The 20,367-nt window shown below is 47.8% G+C and overlaps 1 protein-coding gene across 1 annotated transcript in view; it reads right to left on the bottom strand.

Annotated features, from left to right (window-relative positions):
* Window positions 1-20,367, bottom strand: part of DNAJC27 (DnaJ heat shock protein family (Hsp40) member C27) — a 175,974-nt gene that overhangs the window by 70,613 nt on the left and 84,994 nt on the right. Inside the window, exon 3 of the mRNA XM_069605673.1 lies at window positions 10,110-10,179. Within this exon, the coding sequence (XP_069461774.1) occupies window positions 10,110-10,179 (70 nt within the window). The remainder of the gene's footprint in view (window positions 1-10,109; window positions 10,180-20,367) is intronic.

Genomic DNA, 20,367 nt, shown 5'->3' with positions numbered 1-20,367 from the left:
AGCCCTTGTATGCCATCACTGCGACAAAGTTACAAGAGGGGCATCGTGGCCCAGTCAGTATCGTTCAACTCTAATGTGTGGGTAAAAGCAGCCGCCATGTAACCACACATCGACTACGGCCAGTTGTGCCGCACAATAGTATTGCCTAACATCCAGAAGACCGATCCTCCCTCTCAAACCGGCCTGCAACGGACTTTTAGGGCTATTCTAGGTTGGTACCTGCCCCAAAGTAATTTCCACAGGGACTGTTCAATCTTTTGCATTTCTCCATCCAGGATTTTAATAGTTCTATGTGATTATCTCGAATATTAAAGGCTAAAAAAAAAAGTTTTTTTTCGCCCGATTTCGTGCAGCATTCATTATTCGAAATACATCAAATCAAAAAGACCTTTTTACTTACTACCATTTTAACAGGAGAGTTCTGGAGAACATAAGTATCTGGGAGGGTCATAATTTTGAATAACCCGGCCAAGCAGCGAGAGGGCAGAGCAGAATCGAATATTAGCCTGGAACCTGGAGCTGATGGATGCTAGGCTGTAAAATAGGAAAGCGTACACGTGAATGCCAAGATACTTAAAAGGTATCATTGGTAATTTGAAAGGAACTAGGGGCGCAGCTATGAACAGTTATTTATTCAATTGATGCAGATTCCTCAAAGATATGAAGGATTTCCATGACACAGGGGCAGAATCCCCCAAATATAAAAGTAGATAGTTAGCATATAACAGCACTGGGTCTTCATTCCTTGATGGCAACACAAATCCTTTTAACAGTGGGTCACCCTTAACCATATCGGCAAAGGTTCTTAGCTAGAATAAAAACCAATGGGGAGAAGGGCAGCCTGGTGCGTTCTGCCCTCTAGTGGGAAGTCACTCCATTGACTCGAACTGCAGCTACCGTCTGCTCCTATAACAGATGAACCCCTTCCAGAAAGACCGGACCAAATTTCAGACCTCATCATTGCCCAGACAAACCCCCAGTAGAGCATATGAAACGCAATCTCAATCGATTGTCACAATAGCGAGAGGGTCCAAAATAGTCTGCTTTATCCAGGCAGTGTGGAGCCTTTGTATATTTAAGGGGGTAGCCCGGTCTGGCAAACAACCGTTTTGATACGGATCGATCAGCGAGGGAAGCACTGAAATCAGCCTCTGTGCTAAAACTTTGGCCAGCATTTTCCCTTCGACATTAATAGGCATGATCGGCCTGTACGAGACGCACTCATCTTGAGGCTTATCATTTTTGGATATAATAATAATACTGGCTGTACACAAATCTCAGAACAGCTCTCACGTTCCTTGCTAGCCAAAAATATCAATAGCAGGGGTTTGGAGACATTATCACTCAGTCTCTTCCAGAATTCTGCTGAGAAGCAATTAGGCCTGGGAAATTTGACTGACTGGATTCAAGTTCCTCCTCCCTATAATAATTGGAAGAGTGATTTCTTCCAAAAAGATCCATATACTTTGGCTGGCTGAACATATAATTATCTGGGGAGGGTCATCGCAGCCGAGTCTATGGGCATCTTACATAGACAAGCATGAAATTCTGCAAAGACATTGCTTATCTACGCGTCACTGGAAACTGACATTTCTGTATCCATTGCGGTAAGTCAGAAGAATGAGTTGGACAAAAGGGTGGCATTTTATTCAAGACTTTCATTGAAATAATAAAAAACCTTTCCCTATAATAAAAAGGGTTTAACCCTACCTAACAGAACTCCAACGAGGGTGCTGGTTGTCAGGGTGGTTTGTCGAAAGCAAAAAGTCTGTCCTCTAACCTACTTCTGACCCTACCACTAATCAAAAAGGATTTAGAAAAAAAATAAAAAAAGGGTTTCAGGAGAAAGACTCCCTTTTTCCTGGCCCGGCTGGCTCAGCCTTCAGGGACTGATCTTCTTATAGTCTCTTGTAACATTTCTGATTAGCCCCTGCAGCTCATCAAAAGGGACTTCTTTGGTCTTTCTGAAATGTCCAACAACTAATGGGTCTCATTGTCCAAAAGGGTCCTTTACTTAACTGTTGTTCAGTTTCTTGGTTTGGACTCAACACACTGTTCTTCCCACTGTTAGGACAAGGGAGGTTAGTCCTGTAGTACACTTGGCTTTTTCTTAGGGTTTCTAGTCATTGTGACGAGGGAGGTTACTCCCATACCACTCTTGACTTCTCTTAGGGTCTTCACAATTACTGTAATGAGGGAGGCAACTCGTGTAACACTCTTGGCTTCTGTTATTGTTTTCACAATTCCCCGGACACCTCCCAGGTCTCCGGCAGTGCCAGTTACCACTGACTCGGCGGGTGGACATCACCAGTTCATCCAGGGGTCACGTGCTGGCATCTTTCTCGTAGGCGCTCTCAGCATTTTCCATCTTCTCGTCTCGTTCTGCAGCTTTGCAGACTCTGTGATTTGTCGGTTCATGGACTGCACGGTCCACCTCCCTGAGGTCACGCCACTGTCCTAATTCTCGGTCTTTAGCTTGTTTCCGGATTGCTTCTACGTCATCTCCTGGACTGAGGACCAGCTTCCTTCCATGGACTTCTCTTCCCCAGGTTTGAATTTCCTGGGCTGTGCAGGTTTGACGCTGACCTCTCATTTCCTCAAGTCCTTCCTCCATTATTATCCCCTGTTGCTGGGTCCTCCCCAGTGGAGGATCAGAGTACTTTCTTTGTTTCCAAGAGGAATTCTTTATGCCTCCTTGGGGCCAACTCTTCCCAGTACTGGCTATCTTCACTGATGGAGTAGTTATTACTCCATCCCTCTTCTGCTTCTCAGTACTACTGGGTTCCAAGCTATTACTATTCTTCGTGTCTCCTTTGCTCTTCCTCTTCTCAGTAGTTATAGGTCTTCAATGAATAAAAGAAGGGATCTTACAATAGCAAACAGTCTTTTTGTTGACTTCTTGTGACAATATAGGCCTCATGGTCGCATAGGAAAGAGAATTAGGGAATCCAGTCATGCAACGGGAGTCGCTATCCCTAAGAGGGGAGTCTCTCCCTATGAGGACCCGCTTACTATCACCCCTAGGGGGAAAGTTGCATAGCGGGCACACCTCACTAGCCTCACAGGTAAGGGCTCCCTTATGGGGAGAAGTGACGAATTCCTGTGAATCGTCACACCACCTTAACTTCATGATCATACTGCGAGAAGTCCTGTTGCTCCAGCCTGCTGAGGAACTTCCCAGCCTTATCAGCAGTTTCAAATAGCCTGGCGTGGGTAGCTAGATGAGACAGACAAGCCATATCTAATATGGCGATTTTCATCACTAGTGGGTGTTAGGGAGATAATTTTTATGCTTCATTTCCTCCCATAGTGAGACCCCCCAACCCCCGAGCTCCCTGCAAGTTTTGCTGGACTTCTGGACCTTTTTGTTTATATGCTGAATGAGTGGATACTTTTTCCACTCATTCATTCTTATGTGTTCTATCTTTTGGAACTCTGTTCTCTGTGTTTTACCTATATTATGGAGACTACTTTCTTCCATATCTCTTTTAAGGAATCTGTATTTTACTTTTGCAGCACACAGCTCCTCATGGGAAGTGTTGCTGGGGTTCTCATTGGAGATGATTTCTTTAACCTTACTTACTACTGTTCTTAGGTCTAGCGGGATATTTTGTATCCCTCAGAGATTGGCACATACCACAGCTTATGTGGAGTGCTAAGGGGATACCTTCTCTCTGCTCCTGTGACTTTTTAGTCACACAGACAACCCTCTAGTTAAGGCTAGCGGCAGCGGACGTGTTCTACAAACTATTGTGCTATGTTTTACTGCAGACTGTATTCACACAATCTGTTGTGCACAATAGGGTCACCTATGTTCTAACATGGTGTCTCCTTTCTTTATTTGAGTGTGTGAGAGTGTGTGAGAGTGTGTGAGAGTGTGTGAGTGTGTGAGTGTGTGAGTGTGTGAGTGTGTGAGTGTGTGAGTGTGTGAGTGAGTGAGTGAGTGAGTGAGTGAGTGAGTGAGTGAGTGAGTGAGTGAGTGAGTGAGTGAGTGTGTGTGTGTGTGTGTGTGTGTGTGTGTGTGTGTGTGTGTGTGTGTGTGTGTGTGTGTGTGTGTGTGTGTGTGTGTGTGTGTGTGTGTGTGTGTGTGTGTGTGTGTGTGTGTGTGTGTGTGTGTGTGTGTGTGTGTGTGTGTGTCTGTGTGTGTCTGTGTGTGTCTGTGTGTCTGTGTGTGTGTGTGTGTGTGTGTGTGTGTGTGTGTCCCTCCCACCTAGCGTCAGTGTGTCTGGGCAGGCTTGAAGTGGGGGAGGAGTTTCCCCCTCCCCTGCCCGTTGTCTGCCCAAGTGCTTCAATGGAACCAACTCCCACTGGGGAGTCTGACTATCCCGATAGGACAGCCACGCTCCCCTTTCTGTAAACTGCTGAGAAAGATTGCAGGGGAGTGTGTGCTGAAACTGAACACAAGGTGAGGGTTCTGAGGTGGAAGGCAAGTCGACCACTGAAACTTGAAGCAACCGAAGACCACCAGATACGCCTGCAGACCCTTTGCAACACCATGAAGTGACCACTGCTCTCTCGATCCCGTTTTCTATGTGACAGAGGAACTACGAAGTGGACGACTCCTTCCCTTAGGCTGACCAACCAGCCCTGAGACTAACTGCAATCTGAGCCATCTCCCGAGGTGCTGTGTCTTTCCAGAGCTGCAGACCGCGAATACCAGGAGACCTCAGATCCAATCTTAGTGCATCATCTTGCCAAGGCTGAAACTGTCCAAGTATTCGCTGAGCTCCAGGTGAACCTCCAGAGACACAATCCAACTCATCCAAGTCCCCAAGTGCAGGACTCCGGGAATCGAAGAAGATTGACTGGGTAAATTGGGCCCTTTGTTGGCGCTGCAGAAAAGACGCCAAAACCACAGACTCACCAGAGGAGCTGAAGAAATCTACGTCAGAGGTCCTTTCACGAGACTGCTGCTGAAACATCCCACTCATTGTCCGGCCTTTTGTCACCAGACCAAGGAATCCGGAGACCGGGTCCGTCGCTGCTGCTTGGAGGAGAATCCAACCACAAACATTTCCTCTAACCTAAGGTACTGTGGGGTGAAAAGGTAGTGTTTACCTTAAACCAAGAAGTCGCTCCAGGGTGTCCACTCTTACCTCTGCGCTTGTGTCCCTAGTTCGAGTCCTTTAACAGGGTCTCCAACGTTGTGTTAATTCTTCTAGCATCCTTGACTATATACTAAAAGTATCCACTGGACCTTTTGCTGTTCTGCTGCTTCGTAAGACTTTGAGACCTCTCCAAACTGGCTTTTTGCATAGAGTAAGGGATCGGACTTTTAAAGCATTAGAGTGCCGAAAAAACGTCTCTAGAACCTTAAGCTCTGCTACTGTTTGACTAACCAACATTTTTCTTTCCTAAAAAACATGATCTTATGTGGTTTTGCTGACTAAATACAATTACCATATATCTTTGTCTATACGGGAGTGCACAGTCGTAACAATAATACGGTAGAACTGCCATTAGTGTCAAACTCTGGAACAATTGTACTGCGAGCAACTATCAACTAAGCAGTGGCCTTTGAAAAGTATCTATAAGTAATCCTATGTGTGTTGGTTAAAGGAAATTAATATTTTATGACAATCCTTGTATAAATAATAAATATATATTTTAATATAAATGTATAAGTATGTGTTTCTTTGAATTACTGTACTAACTGGGTTCAGCGTGCTTACCTACAGCTCACATCTTCCCCTTGATAAGCATGACTAATCTGCCACTCTACCAAGGTTCCATAAGTAGTACAGACTGATTTGTGCCATATCATATCATACTAAGAGTTGGGGACCTGTATACCATTGGTATAGTTTTATGAAGTCTTACCTCCAGTGGACTTTAGGAAACTCCCCCATCAGTGGGCCATTTCGTAGCACTTCGGCATTCTGTGCCGTTTCCATATTTCAGTTCAATCCATTCCCATGCCTGTTCAGGGTCTGTAAAGAAAATGGCTTGGCCTTCGTAACATATTTTTAGATTAGCAGGATAATATAAAGCATACTTGATGTCCAAGGTATGAAGTTTCTTTTTGACAGATTCAAATGACAGTCTAGCCATCTGCACCACATGTGTGAAGTCTGGAGAAATAGATACCTTAGCACCTTCTAGTTCCAGTTGGAGTCGGATGGAACTCTGTGTGTTTGCTCAATGGAAAAGAGCTCAGAGTCCTGTGGGGTCCACCAGGATCATGAACAATTCTGACGATGAGCCCTCTGCCATCTCTAGTAGGTCAACCACTCTGATGTTGTTTCATATGGCTCTGAATCTGAAAGTTGATTCTTGATTGTAGTAACAGTGTCCTCTACCTCAGACACTCTAGTTTACACTGCAGGGCCTCCACCGTCAGAGTGAAGCACCTTCATAGACCGGTGTCAGGATATACAGGCTGTGCTGTTGACCAGAGGGCCCGGCCGGCTCTCCAATGTAGGTGCATCCTCACCGGCTGTCTGTCAGATGCTACGGTCCCTGAGCCCCTCCCGTTTTTCAATTCCGCAGGTTTGGAAAGGGATAGGGAAGAAGGGGGAACTGGACTGCCGGCAATCTGGCTGAGCAATGTCATCAGCCTCCGAAGGCCGTTCAGTCATCCTCTAGGGGCCAGACTGTGCAGATATCTGCAAAACCAAACAGCATTTTGTGGGCATCATCAAGGATGGGTTACCCAGGCAACGCCTACCTCCGGTCCTTTAATACTGCATGTGTTGTGCTCTGCTCACCCACCATGAGGCCTGCTGGTAAGTGGAGTACCATAGAAACATTAAGTTACCTGGCCCTGCTTACCTTCAGGCCCGGAGACATGATTTCCTTCATCCTTTCTGGAGCTGCTCAGCAGGTAGGAATACAGCTGCTAGATCATACTGTGAGGCAGCACTATCTCTGCAGCCCAGCCTACATACATGGGATGCATACAGCCCGACTGTCGGGTTGCATGCATCCTACCATCAGATCTCAATTCTCTTGAAGGAGAAATATGCACAAGCCCAGTGCCTGAGACTGTTTTCGGGTGGACAGAAAAAAACGGTACAGGCAGGGTGTTTGATAACGGTATCATACCAGGATGGGGGCATGGCCAACAGGAGGAAAAAGTAGAGGATTGGGGTGGATCTGGTGGGAAGGAAGAGGGAAATGGAGTTAGTGCCCCCTACCAAGGTCTTTAAGGCTATTAGCACATGAAGGTAAAAGCAATCTAGGTTTTAGAGTTTTGGTGGTTAACCAAAAAACACTTGTTTAATAGAGAGTAAAATAGAGATACAAAACAAATTAAAATGTACATGTATTTTGTTATCTTCAAATAACAAGGGCGTCTTTTATTTTTTTTAAAGTAGGCATTTTAATTGTAAACTTGGTTGAACTGAACAGGTTTAGCAAGAGGTGCCATTCATTAGGTATACAAGTGAAGAGTTTCTCTATACAAAAGTGACAGCACTGTTCCATGCTTTAGCCTTCACGTGGGTGTGTTTGAAACCGGATGCAGACCAATAACATTGAAGAAGCAGTACAAAAGTATTGTTGAAAGGAAAGCTTGCTGGGAAATTGCATTGCTCACCAATGCTTTATGTTCTTTCCATGTCCGCTTGTGAAGTCAACCTTTTTGTAATAAAGTCAACATCAGTAGTTGTTGCCTACATTCTGATTGGCTGAAGGGTAGGCAATAAAATGCTAATAATAATTACCCCCGTCCCCCAAAAAAAGAGGATTCATTTGGTAAATAAGGTACAATTATTTCTCAGTGTCACCCTGCTTTCTTAAAGTGCAACTCACCAACCATGAATGAAAAGAATGAGTCCAGAATGTATTCTGCAAGTGTTGGCAATACGGAAGACCCAAACTAAATATAAAGGGCAAGGCTTTTGGTAGCACCCTTAAAAGGGCAGCGGGAGACTATCCCATGTGCAAGGGGCTAGGTAGCAATAGACCTAATGATTTAAGCCTTGAACTGGCAATGTTGGGCTTGTGCAATACAACAGATCTACATCATATTCCTTTTCTAGACATAAATAACTATTTGTTGGATTGAAGAAATGCTAGAAGAACAGTCAGACCTCACCAATGCTTCCACAGCAGCGGGCAAAGCTCGAGATAGAAACCAAGAGCAGCTGCTAGTCCAAAGGTATCATATGTTGAGGAACGGTGTCTGTAATTTGCTTTCCTCCCTCACCCACACCTTTGGTTGTTATATAAGTAGCATTCTTCTTTGGATGAGCTAGAAACACCAGCCAGGTTTCCCTGCACATTTGTTCCTGGCCTAGAGAAGAATATGTTTTCTGTTTACTTTCTATTCATCAGACATCCATAAATTGAGCTACACAGATCTCGCAATGTGGCCGAACTGTTGTCATCCAATGCTGGTTTCCACTGCATGTAACAAAACCCAGCAAATGGGTCTCCATCCGGTATATGAGGGATCCATCATCACCCATGCCTATTGCCATCAATGTTTATAGAGTTGCACGGTAGAACAGCACTCTCACCTGTGCCCAGAAAAGTCACGTTATCATTGTGCTCTTACTGGTAGGTATAGGCATCACAATATTTCATTACAATCAACAACGTATAAAATACATATCCCAATTTTGACTAAAGAATAATCCAACTATTACACACTTAAAACCTATACAATCAAATCAAAGTACAATACTTCCAAACCAAACATTGGCTCTATAGATCTGCCAGCACATAAAACCTTCACTCTACACCGCTAGTTATGACTTGGTTAGTGTTTATGTGCCAACGGCTTACGGCTAGGCCTGTGGTGGCCGTCTGTATGCAGTTTGTGTGTGGTATGAGATCTTAGAGGGGAGACTGTTCGTCATAGCCAAGGCAACATGAGACTAGGTCTTACAAGATTTAAAAAAACCTTCAACGGTGCCACCATTGGTCTCCTGCATACAGGCCCCATGTCTCTCACACATTCACTCACACACATCAATACTATGTATCCCATGTGCAACAAAGCAAGCATCTGCGAGTTGGCTGATGAGGGGGAATGGGCAGTAAGCAAACTTCAGTTAATTTCCATTAGCTACAGCAAGTGGTTATAAGAAGCAAGAACCTTCAGGTCAGTCATAAGGTCTACTTGGAATTTGAGCCCACAGTTGCCCATTTTGGTTCGCTTAGCATGCTGGTTGGCAGGCCGAGAGATGCCTCAAAACTCACTCTACCATGTTCAGGTGCTGTGCTCAGTGGCCTGCTGGGAATTCTGCCCATTAGAGCAAGGCCCATCTTGGGCAAGGCAAAAAGGCATTAGTCAGGCGTTCATCAGGCATTGGTCGGGGGCAGAGGCCAGATTCCCAGTTCATTTTGCCCCCCAGAGGTCTACCCTGCCGTCGCCCTGAAGTCCCAAACTCTTCTCACAGTCCAAATTCAACCACTCCACCGCCACCAATATACACCAACTTGCTTTAGTGATGCCAACGTGATTCAACATGCTTTATCAGCCCACATAAGGCAAATTAGTATCCAGGTTGTCTTATGAGGATCTGAAAGAGTCAGTGGGTTTGGTTAGTTAGGAGGAGAGAAGGCAAGATTTCAGTACTTAGTGGTGAAGTTAGAGCTCAAATGTACCCTGAGCTTTGTGTGGGTGAACGCTGTCCAAGTTGAAGTATAGAAGGCATAAAGGGCTTTCTTTCCAGAGAGGCAAGCTCATGCTTGTAGTGTGGGCGTGCATTGCCCAGGGGCGTAGTATGTCAGTGTTAGGTGTAATTTTGTACTGGAACGAAAAATAGGGAATGGGTCATTAAGACACCATTTTATTACATTATTCTGATCACTTACCGGAGACACAGGCCATCACAGAAAAGAGATGTGCACCTCTCGGTGTCTAAACAACAAATGATCTTTTACATCATACAAGCACATCGTTTGAGAAAATGTGTACGGGCACTCCTACAAATAACACACATTTTCGGAGAAAACCCTGTCACGTCATATTTTACAGCTACACTTACGCCTGGCATAAATTACAAGTTTAATTCCTTAATTTAGCCCCCATGTTCTTGCATTGGTTAATATAGGACAAAACATTCTAGTCATTGGATTCTTGCCAATCGGAAGAAAATGGGAAAATGGACAACATGGGATATCAAATGTAATGTTAGCGTGAGATGGTTAAAGCTTACCTCATAGAAAAAGGGGTGTCCTGCCATATCAAAAATATTCACTTTGATCTCTCGATCTCTCATACATACTCTGTAACGTTAGAAAAGAGAATCAAACCTTTGATTACATATTGGCTTTAAAGAAACAGAGCTAAGCAACTAAAAAAACAAATTACAGTCTCTAATCATTAGAATTGCGGGGGAAAGCTAGGGATTAGAAAAGGTTTATGAACTACCCCAGACTGCATTATAATGCTGTGCTGCTAATGCATACTGCCATGTTTAACAAGTGCCTTACTGTTAGGTATTTGTTCCACTCAGCAAGTCTTAACCCGGACAGCCTCATTGCCTAGTGTGTAGCTGAGCTTGCCGCCACAACTGTCGCCTTGGACGAGTTTTCCTTTAAGCATTAATAAGCAAGTTTTAGGCTACTGCTTCCCTAGACATGGCAGCTTTAGCACACGGACGTAATCATATAGTAATCAAGCGGGCTTACTCGAAACGTGTGAGAACTGTAGTGGTGGCTTACCTTGCATGAATTACTGTATCATCATATGTTTTTCTGAGTTTATTGTGCAGAAAACGAGTTTGCCCTAGACTTGTATGCTGAGACACTGCCCTTCTACTAACACTGTTTCTGTAAGAGAATGTGTCATGCTTACACCGCCTTGTCCTTTGAAAGGCATGTGTGCTCTGTTGAATAAAATCCCACGACTGGAGGATTTTGGAGTTGTTGCACCCAGTTACGTTCCGCCATTGTTTTGTTGCCGTCCTGTGGCTTTGCTACTGCCAATAAAATCATTCACCAATCCATCGTAATAGTCTGTGGGTATTTTTCCACAACAATATTGGTTCCTGCGTCGTGTGATTCCCTCTGCCCTGCTGCCACACTCCAGTGTCGCCGGACGCGACTCCCAGCGATCCCCCTTGCACCCAGCAGAGGCAGAGAGGAGAGCTGGCAGGTGCAACTGGCGATTACAGGCAGTAGACAGAACAGACGTGGAAGGATAATGGATTGAGAAATCGTGGGTTGTCAAACGTAGGCGATTGCTCTGTTATGTGTCTGGTCCCGAGTAATTTTGTCTGAAACGAGAGGGTAAATGTTTTCTCAGATGAAATGAATTCTGAAGTCATATCTGGAACGGGTCTGTTATCCAAGGACAAAGGAGGGAAGATACCCTGCCTACAAATGTTGTGATATGTTAAGGAGAACGGTGAAAGCGGTTGGCCACCGCAGTTAAGAGTAAAGCAGTGCATCCATGCTACCTACTGACTCAAGGTGACATAAGACTGTTGGGTTGGTCAGAGTAAAGTAAGATAAGAATAGATACTGGAATGTGAGAACTTTGTATGCATGGGAAGAAAATATATGGGATGAGAGCCCTGTGATTGTCTTGTCAAAATCCCATCTGCACTATTGAAACCTTGAATGCAAAGCCCCAACTTTGCATTCACACTCTTCTATCCTAGTGCAGGAACTGTAACAGGCTTTGTTTCCACCGTGTATGTGTCTTGTCTTTGACCCTTTCCTACCCATGTCGCTGAAAAACGCTCTGCGATGTGGGTAGCATAACGGAGAGAAATTACTGCAAATGACAGTCATCTGTCGGTATCTCAACCATCTTGTGGTCCCCTTGGGCCCCAGCGTATCTTTCACCCTTCTGCTGCACACATCGTCCTTCCCGCCAGCCCCTCTTCAGCCTACTCCTAGTTTGCCAGCCGCGTCATTCCCTCCAGGTGAGTTTCTCTCCCGTTTTCTCTGGCGGTCTCCCATTTTATGCACCTGGGTCCTCTTAACTGGTTGCAGGTCCCGAAAGGGGTCTGCTCCCGATTGAGGGAGATCCGAAGTACTATAAGTTTGGGAAGGGAGCCCCCTTGCAAGTTTGCGTTGAACTGTGATGCGAGAGGTCTGAGCCCAACAGAGGGGGACCTACGTGAATGGTGTGTATTTTGTATCTTATTTCGTCTTATACAGCACTTTTTTCCAAAGCGCTTCACAAAGTTAAAACCAATGGTACAAAAATAATGAATTGTAAAGTTAATCAAATATCAATTAATAAAGTGAACAATCATGGACAGTGATTTTTCAAAGCGACCCGAAAGAGAGTAGACTGTGATAGACCGAAGAGATAGAGGAAGAATGTTCCAATGAAGAGGAGCAAGAAGCTGGAAGGAACGAAAACGGGACTGAGCACAGGGGGGACGGAGGACGATCAGCTTAAAGAGACAGGAGGAGTGAAGAGGGTGAGAAAGAGTATAAGAGGACAGGAGAGCAGTAAGATAGCCCATAAAGAGATTTAAAGAACAAGCACAGAAAATTAAATTTAAATTGAGGATGGAAGGATGGAAATGTAACCATTTGAGAGATGCAAGCAATGCTGAGATAGAATTATGGTAGGTAAGAAGACAAAGTACACGAACAGAGGAATGGTATATCGATTTCAAAGGACCAAGGCGAGAGGAAGGGAGAGAGGAAAATTAGAGAACAGATAAGACATTTAGTCACATGGAAAGTGACAGAGGAGCGAACTTTACAAATATAATAAAGATAAAGCAGCAAAAACAGGATGCGAGGGAAATATGATGGGTAAAACAAAGATTAGAGCCCAGACAAAGACCAAGATTGTTTGCAGTAGGAAAAATAGAAAGGGTAGAAGGGGGGAAAAGAGATAGACAGTGGTGGGGGGTGAGAGGGAATTGTGTTGGCAGGGAAGAATGGAACCTCAGTTTTCATAGCATTTAGTGTGAGGAAGTGCAATGCCAGCAGAGAGACAGGTGGTAAGAGTGTGGTGAATTTCCGGTGTGAAAGATGAACAGGATAGAAAAAGTTGGGTGTCGTCAGCATAAAAGTGACGAGAGTCCGAAGGAAGAAATGACAGGCGCAAGTAACGAAGTATGGAGTGAAAACAGAAACGGGTCCAAGACTGAACTTTGGGGAACACTGTGCCCAAGAGGGAAAGGTGAGGAAGTCTTTTCACCCCAAGAGACGGAAAATGTTCTGTTCGATAGATATGAGTTGAACCAGGAAAAGGACAGAACTCCTAAAGCCAAATGAAGAGAGAGAATCCAAAAGCAAAGAGTGATCAACAGTGTCGAAAGCTGCTGCTAAATCAAGAAGAATAAGAAAAGAAAAGTGTTTAGAGAGACGAGCTGACAGAAGAGAGTTAAGCACACACATTAAAGCAGTCTCAGTGGAGTGACGAGGATGAAACCCAGACTCAAAATGTTGGAGAAGAGATGGATCATTAACAAAGGAAGAAATCTGAGAATAGATGAGGTGCTCCAGAAGCTTAGATAAATAGGGTAGAAGAGAAATAAGGTGGAAATTAGAAACAATGAGAGGATTTGCTGAAGTTTTTAGAATTGGAATGATGGTAGCATGTATGAAAGCTGTAGGAAAAATAGATGTAGAGAGACAAATATTAAAGAATGAGACAAGGAATGGTACAAAGGAAGGATAGATTTTGGGAATAAGGGCAGATGGAATAGGATCCATAGGAGCTGCCGTAGGATGGACTTTGGATTACAGAAGTGTTACTTCAGAGTTGGACACAGGAGCAAAGTCTGAAAAGAACGTTAGAGGTTTAGGTGGAGAAAATACAGTATCAGAGGAGGATGAGTTAACAATGTCCGGACGTAAAGAATAGACCTTAGAGGAACAAACGGTAGCAAAATCAAGAGCAGAAAGAGTAGAATTAATAGAAGGATCAGGGGAAGGAGGAGAGAGAAGGCGGATTAATGTTTGTAGCAGATTGAGTATGAAGATCGGAGAAATAGGTGCGTTTAGCAGAATTTAGGCAGTGGTCATAAAGGGTGTGATAAGGAACAAGTTACTTACCTGTAACTGTTGTTCTCTAATATGGGTCTGGCATGGATTCACATGCTCATGAATATTCCCCGTCGTCAGGCTGGGAATCCTCGGTAAAGAAAAAAATCAGTATCAGTTTTGTTTCTGATCTGTCTTTCTTAGTAGTAACCAATCACTGATCTCTGGGTCATACTGCCCCCAGCCAATGACTGCCCTCTCCCTAAGCCCCGCCTCTGGCAGCCATCCTCAGATTTGGTAGCACGCCAAGTGGCAGTATGACCAAGTGAAGAGCCGCAGAGGGGTAGGTGGGAGGGTTCGCATGTGAATCCATGCCAGACCCATGCTGGAGAACAACAGTTACAGGTAAGTAGCTTGCTCCTTCTCCAGCATGGGGTCTGGCATGGATTCAAATGCTCATGAATAAAAGAATACACAGCAGTATACACATGCACAACCACGGGAGGTGGCAACAGGCGCAACATTAAGAAATACAACAACTCAACATTAAGCATCTCTTACCTCCTCACCAGGCTCACCTTAAGCAAACAGATTGCGCAGCACTGCTTGGCCAACCCTGGACTCCTCCCTGGAGTCCCGATCGACGCAGTAGAATCTTGTGAAGGTGTGCGTCGACCTCCACGTAGCAGCCCTGCAGATGTCCAGCAGGGGCACACCAGACAAAAACGCTGTGGTAGCAGCGATCGCTCTGGTCGAATGGGCTCTCGGACGGCCGGGCAGCGGTCGGTTTGCCAACCGGTGACAATGCATGATGCAGCCAGAGAGCCATCTGGAAATGGAAGTTTTCAACAGAGCCTTCCCTTGATTCACCGACCCAAAGTTCACAAACAGTTGTGACGTCTTCCGAAAACTCTTGGTGCGGTCCACGTAGAACTTCAGCGCTCTAGCTACATCCAGCGAGTGCAAAGTCCTCTCGGCCGGCGTCAAAGGCGACGGGAAGAAAACTGGTAGCACCAAGGGCTCGTTGAGGTGGAAGTCCAACAGCACCTTGGGCATGAAGGAGGGGTGCGTCCTCAGCACTACCCTCGTGTCATGAAAAGTCAAGTATGGAGGCTTGCAAGATAGGGCCTGAATCTCTCCCACTCATCGTGTAGAGGTGATGGCCACGAGGAATGCTGTCTTCCATGACAGGAACTTCAAAGCCGCCAAATGCATAGGCTCGAATGTGGCTCCCATGAGCCTGGTCAGCACCACATTAAGCTCCCACGCCGGGGCAGGGGGCTTCACCGGCGGGAATGATCGGAATAATCCCTTCATAAATTCCTTTAGCAGGCGATGAGACCACAAGGACGCCCGTCCCGTAGTCCTGGTGTATCGGGAGATGGCCACCAGATGTATTTTTTTTTTTGGAGGCGTGAGCCAGTCCAGCTTTGGCCAGCGACAGTAGGTACGGCAGCACTTGAGGGGCCGTAATCCGCAGAGGGTTAATCTTCTGTGCACGGCACCAGACAGAGAACCTCTTCCACTTATGACCGTAACACTTGAGAGTCGAGGACGCCCTGGCCTTTGCAAGAACCTCTCTGCAATCAGCCGGGATATCGTACCCTCCAAACTCTAGTGCTGCAGGAGCCAGGTGTTACAAAGTGACTCGCATACCTTCTTATGGTTGACTTGCCAGGTTTATTAACAGTTTCACAAGTATCTTTACAGGCAGTCATTTAAGTTACATAAAGGACATTGACACTGGCAGCCCATCACCCAGGCAGGGGTTCACCAACTGACCAGGGCTGGAACCTTCACTCACACATTCCAACACTCCGACATCAACACTCCACATGACATCACAACATTCCTGCTCACCAGGCAAGACATATACAACACATCTCGCCCCCTTACATTAACACACTGCACACAACACATCTCCCCCGCTTACCGAAGCGCCTACACAAACAACAAGCACATTACAGACAGGCAAGTCACACTAACATCCACCATACAAACTTCACAAGATACTCTTACAGCAATGCGATTCCAAACTTCACCTACAAATCCAGGTCACCCTCAATAATAACAACAAATCACCTTATGTCTGTCCCTGCCACAAACAGACTCTAGACTCACACTCTAGACACATAACAGCCCATACACAAGGCTAAGACTACCCTACAAACCAAACCATGCCTAAAATAACATATATCCTTCCGCTCGCCCCCGCCACAGGCGTGCCTCCAGGCTGCCACCCTGAAGCACAGGTTGCCATCCTGGCGTAATACTAGTCATCCAGTCTGACAACAGAATCACCATACCTGTCAAGAGACCCCATAAACCGCTAAAAACATTTCTACCAGATATTGCCAACTATGCCTGCATCACAAACATACAAACAGCTACATATATGGACTATGCCAACAGAGCCCACCCAACCACACCAAGATATACAGATCCTGCAACAGCTTGAAGATGCTGGCCAGCCATCTCCAAGACCACCAACATAACATGGGGTTGACCTAACTACTTAACTCAATGGCAGCACTAACAAGTCCAATGGTTGACAACAACTAAGCAACAAGCACACTCCAAATCCTGAAAGATGGAACAAGTCTTCATTAGGCACACAGTGCAGCCAGGAACAACAGCCTGCGAGCAATTAAAAGAATACATTAGTGGTACACGACCACAAGTTAGAAGTACATGTGTGACCTTTCATGCCCATCACCAACAGACATGCTCCTACAAACACTGGGGGCGCTACCACCCGCACACATACCTCTTTATCGATGTGTGACTGTAATAACGTTCACACCTCAACCAACTGGGGGCGCTACCACCCAGCACAATAGCTATAACTCAAACAGGACTGTACTCAAAATCGTACCTTGTCTGGTTAGAGTTACTACCACTCAGAATAGCCATTAACTCTGCATGACTATATCACAGTCACGGCCTCACTGTAATGGTGGCACTAACACCATGAACAAATATACGTGGCCTCACCATGCATCTCAATTTTTGCAGACACTCCCCCCCCCCCCCTTACATTAACACACTGCACACACTAAGCACTACACACAACACCAGGCCTGCAAGTTCAGCGACCGTGGGTGGGTGATGGAGAATGGCGCCTCCTTCTCTGGAGAGAAGATCTGCATCTGCCGGCAGCTTGACTGGTGGGGATGTTGACAAGTCCAGAAGGTCCAGGAACCAGATCTGCCTCGGCCACGCCGGTGCGACGAGGATCATCCTGCACCTGGACTTCTTGAGCTGGTTGATGAGGCGGAGCAGCAACGGAGGGAACGCGTATAGAAACAGGCCGTCCCAAGGGAACGAGAAAGCATCGCCCATGCTCCTCGGCTGTGGGAACCTGCTGGCGAAACTCTGGCACTTGAGAGTTCGTCGCCGTCGCGAACAGGTCGATCTGGGGTTTGCCCCATCGTTGGAAGAGTCGATCCACTTGGTCCTGGCGCAGTTCCCACTCGTGGCACGAGCGCAGCTCCCTGCTGAGTGAGTCCGCGATGGCGTTTTTTATTTCTGCCAGGTGGAATGGAACCAGAAACATCCCCTGGGCGACGGCCCAGTGCCACAGATCCTGGGCCTCCTTGGATAGGGGTGGGGATCTGGTGCCTCCTTGCTTCCGTATATAAAACATTGTGGTGGTGTTGTCGGTGAAGATCCTCACCACTTTGCCTTTGAGGGACGGAAGGAACGACTTGAGAGCCCAGAACACTGCTCGGAGCTCCAGAATGTTGATGTGGAGAGACCTCTCCTCCGGGAGCAAACGGCCTCTTGCGTGGAGGTCTCCGGTGTGGCCCCCCCAACCCTCCAGAGAGGCGTCACTGTCTCCTGAAACGCCAGGATTTGAAATTCCGTGCCTGTTGTGAGGTGAGCACGGATGCCCCACCATAAGATCACCCGACGGAACTCCTCGTCGAGAGGGATCCTGTCCTCGAAACAGCCCCTCGCCTGTACCCAACAGGCGTCGAGGAACTCCTGTAGCGGACGCATCCGAAGCCTGCAAAGGGGTACAAGATAGATGCATGAGGACATCATCCCGAGGAGGGACTTGATGGACCTCACCCTGGCCACGTCCGTGGCTAGCAGGCGTCACACCTTGCCCAGGATGGTCTTGGTCCTCTCCTCTGAGGGGGAGGCCAACTGCCCCACTGTATCAAGCTTTGCTCCCAGAAACAGTGCTATCTGCGATGGAACCAGGTGGGATTTGGGGTAGTTGATGGCAAACCCCAGCTTCGTGAGTAACCGGACGGTCCTCGCCGTGTGTTCGACGGCGAGTTCCCTTGTCCTTGCCCGGATTAGCCAGTCGTTCAGGTAGGGGTAAACAAGGATAACCTGCAGACGCAGCCGCGCCGCCACTGGTGCCAGGAACTTGGTGAAAACCCTGGGTGCCGACTTTAATCCGAACGGTAGGGCCCTGAATTGGTAGCGGTGTCCCTGAACCACAAACCTGAGGAACTCCCTGTGCCTTTTTAGAATAGGGATGTGGAAGTAAGCATCCTCCAGGTCCAAAGATGATAGGAAGTCGCCTTCCTCCAGCTGTCCCAGCACGTGCTGGAGGGTGACCACCCTGAATTTCTGCGCCTTGATGCACTTGTTTAAGCGACACAGATCCAGGATGGGGCGCCAACCGCCTGTCTTCTTCTTGACGAAGAAGTACCTTGAGTACACTCCGGAGCCCCGGAGCCCTCCGGGGACGAGCTCGATGGCACCTTTCTTGAGCATCGCCTTTACCTCCAACAGTAGTTGAGGGACGTGATTCTCCTTCCTGGCCACTGGAGCAATGCAAGGGCACTTCTTTTGGAATTCCAGCGAATGCCCGTTGGCCAGGGTGTCCAACACCCAACGGTTGGTGGAGATGGACTCCCAAACGCTGACGAACTTCGTCAGCCGGCCTGCCACCGGGATGCTTTGGTGGGGGCCCGACAACCCGACCAGGTCAGTCTTGCTTGGAGGCGGCCTTGGCGAGAGCGGCGTGAACCCCCTTGCTTGCCGCGACCTCTGTAGGCCTCCTGGGAAGAGGAGCGGGCCGCCTGGCGGTAAGTGGAAGAGCCACCGCTGGATCCTTTGGAGGCACCCTGTCTGCCTCCGGAGCTCCGAAAGGGCCGTCGCTGTTGAAGCACCCCTAGGGCCCGGGCCGTCTCCGAGTCGGTCTTGATGGCCTGTAGGGACTCATCCACCGCCTTACCAAAAAGGTTGTTGCCGTCTAACAGCATGTCCAACACCCTGATCTGGACGTCCTGGCGAAAGTCTGTCGCCTTGAGCCATCCTCGTCGTCGGGGGGCAAACTCTGTTGCCCAGTTGGCAAAATCCGGTATCAGCAATGTCCGTTGCCACCGTTATGGCGTGATCCGACGCCGCCTCGCTTCCTGCAGAATTTCTAGGGCCTCCGCCCTTTTGTCATCAGGTAGGAAGTCTAGCAGGGGAGCTATCTTGAACCAGGGCTCCCTGTCGTAGCGGGCCACAATCGCTAAGGCATTGGCTGCCTTAATTGTCGTCGCCGCAGACGAGATGACTCGTCGTCCCATAGAGTCCAACTTCTTGCCCTCGCTGTCCGGCGGGGAAGTGGAAGTTGAAGCCGCCGCACCCGCTGCCTTCTTCTTAGCCGCTGCCGAGACAACAGAGTCCGGCGTGGGCTGGGCCCTGAGGCACAAGGGGGCGGCATCGGGGACTCGGTACTTCTTCTCGTACCTGTCCCTCCTGGCTGGTGTTGTGGAAGGGTTCTTGAGGACAGCAAGCCCCTTGTCCCAGATGTCGTCAAGTAAAGGCACCGCGAGGACTGTCTTCCTCTTGGCCTCTCGTCGTTGGTACAGAAACCCCTCATTTTTCTGTTCTTCAGGGCAGAGCTGGAAGAGCTCGGATGCCCTGGTTATCAAGGCGTGGAAAGAACCAATTTCGTCGGCTGGAGACGCCCGCGGGGGGGGGGGGGTGAAGACGGGATGTCCGCTGTGTCATCGCCGCCATCATTGACCGTCCCCGTCGCTGTATCCGTCGCCGTATCCTCTCTAAGGTCCGGCGAGGGGGATGAGGGGTCCAGCGGTCTCGCAGGCACGAAGGGCGGAGCGGGGTGAACTCTCCTCCGCTTGTTCGGAGGGCTTCCCGACGGGCCTGGTTCTGGAGCCGTCGAGCTATCCTGGGGCTCGGGCAATGGCTGCGCCGGACGGGATGGCCGCTCCACTGGGCCCTGTTCGTCGTAGTCGTTGCTATCTTCGATCACGTCAGCAGGGACCACCCCCTGGGATTGAACCTTCTCAAACCTCTCGTTGAGGCCCATGAACCTCTCATTGATGCCCAAGGACCTCTCGTTGAGGCCCAAGGACCTCTCGTTGAGGCCCTTCTCGGTTTCCACCAGTTCCTCCTCAGAGGCTGATTCGGAGTCTGTAATGGCCACCGCCCCCCCTCCCTCTTTTTCAGCCGGGGGCTTCACGGGGGTCTTAGTGATGGGCTGGAAAGAGGAATCCCTCTGCGGTGGCAGGGATACTCTGGGCCCGGAGGGCGTTTCCA

Source organism: Ambystoma mexicanum, chromosome 4p (assembly GCF_040938575.1).
Source record: "Ambystoma mexicanum isolate Mex_15411 chromosome 4p, UKY_AmexF1_1, whole genome shotgun sequence".
Taxonomy (NCBI): Eukaryota; Metazoa; Chordata; class Amphibia; order Caudata; family Ambystomatidae; genus Ambystoma; species Ambystoma mexicanum.
This window is presented reverse-complemented; position numbering and strand designations above follow the sequence as displayed.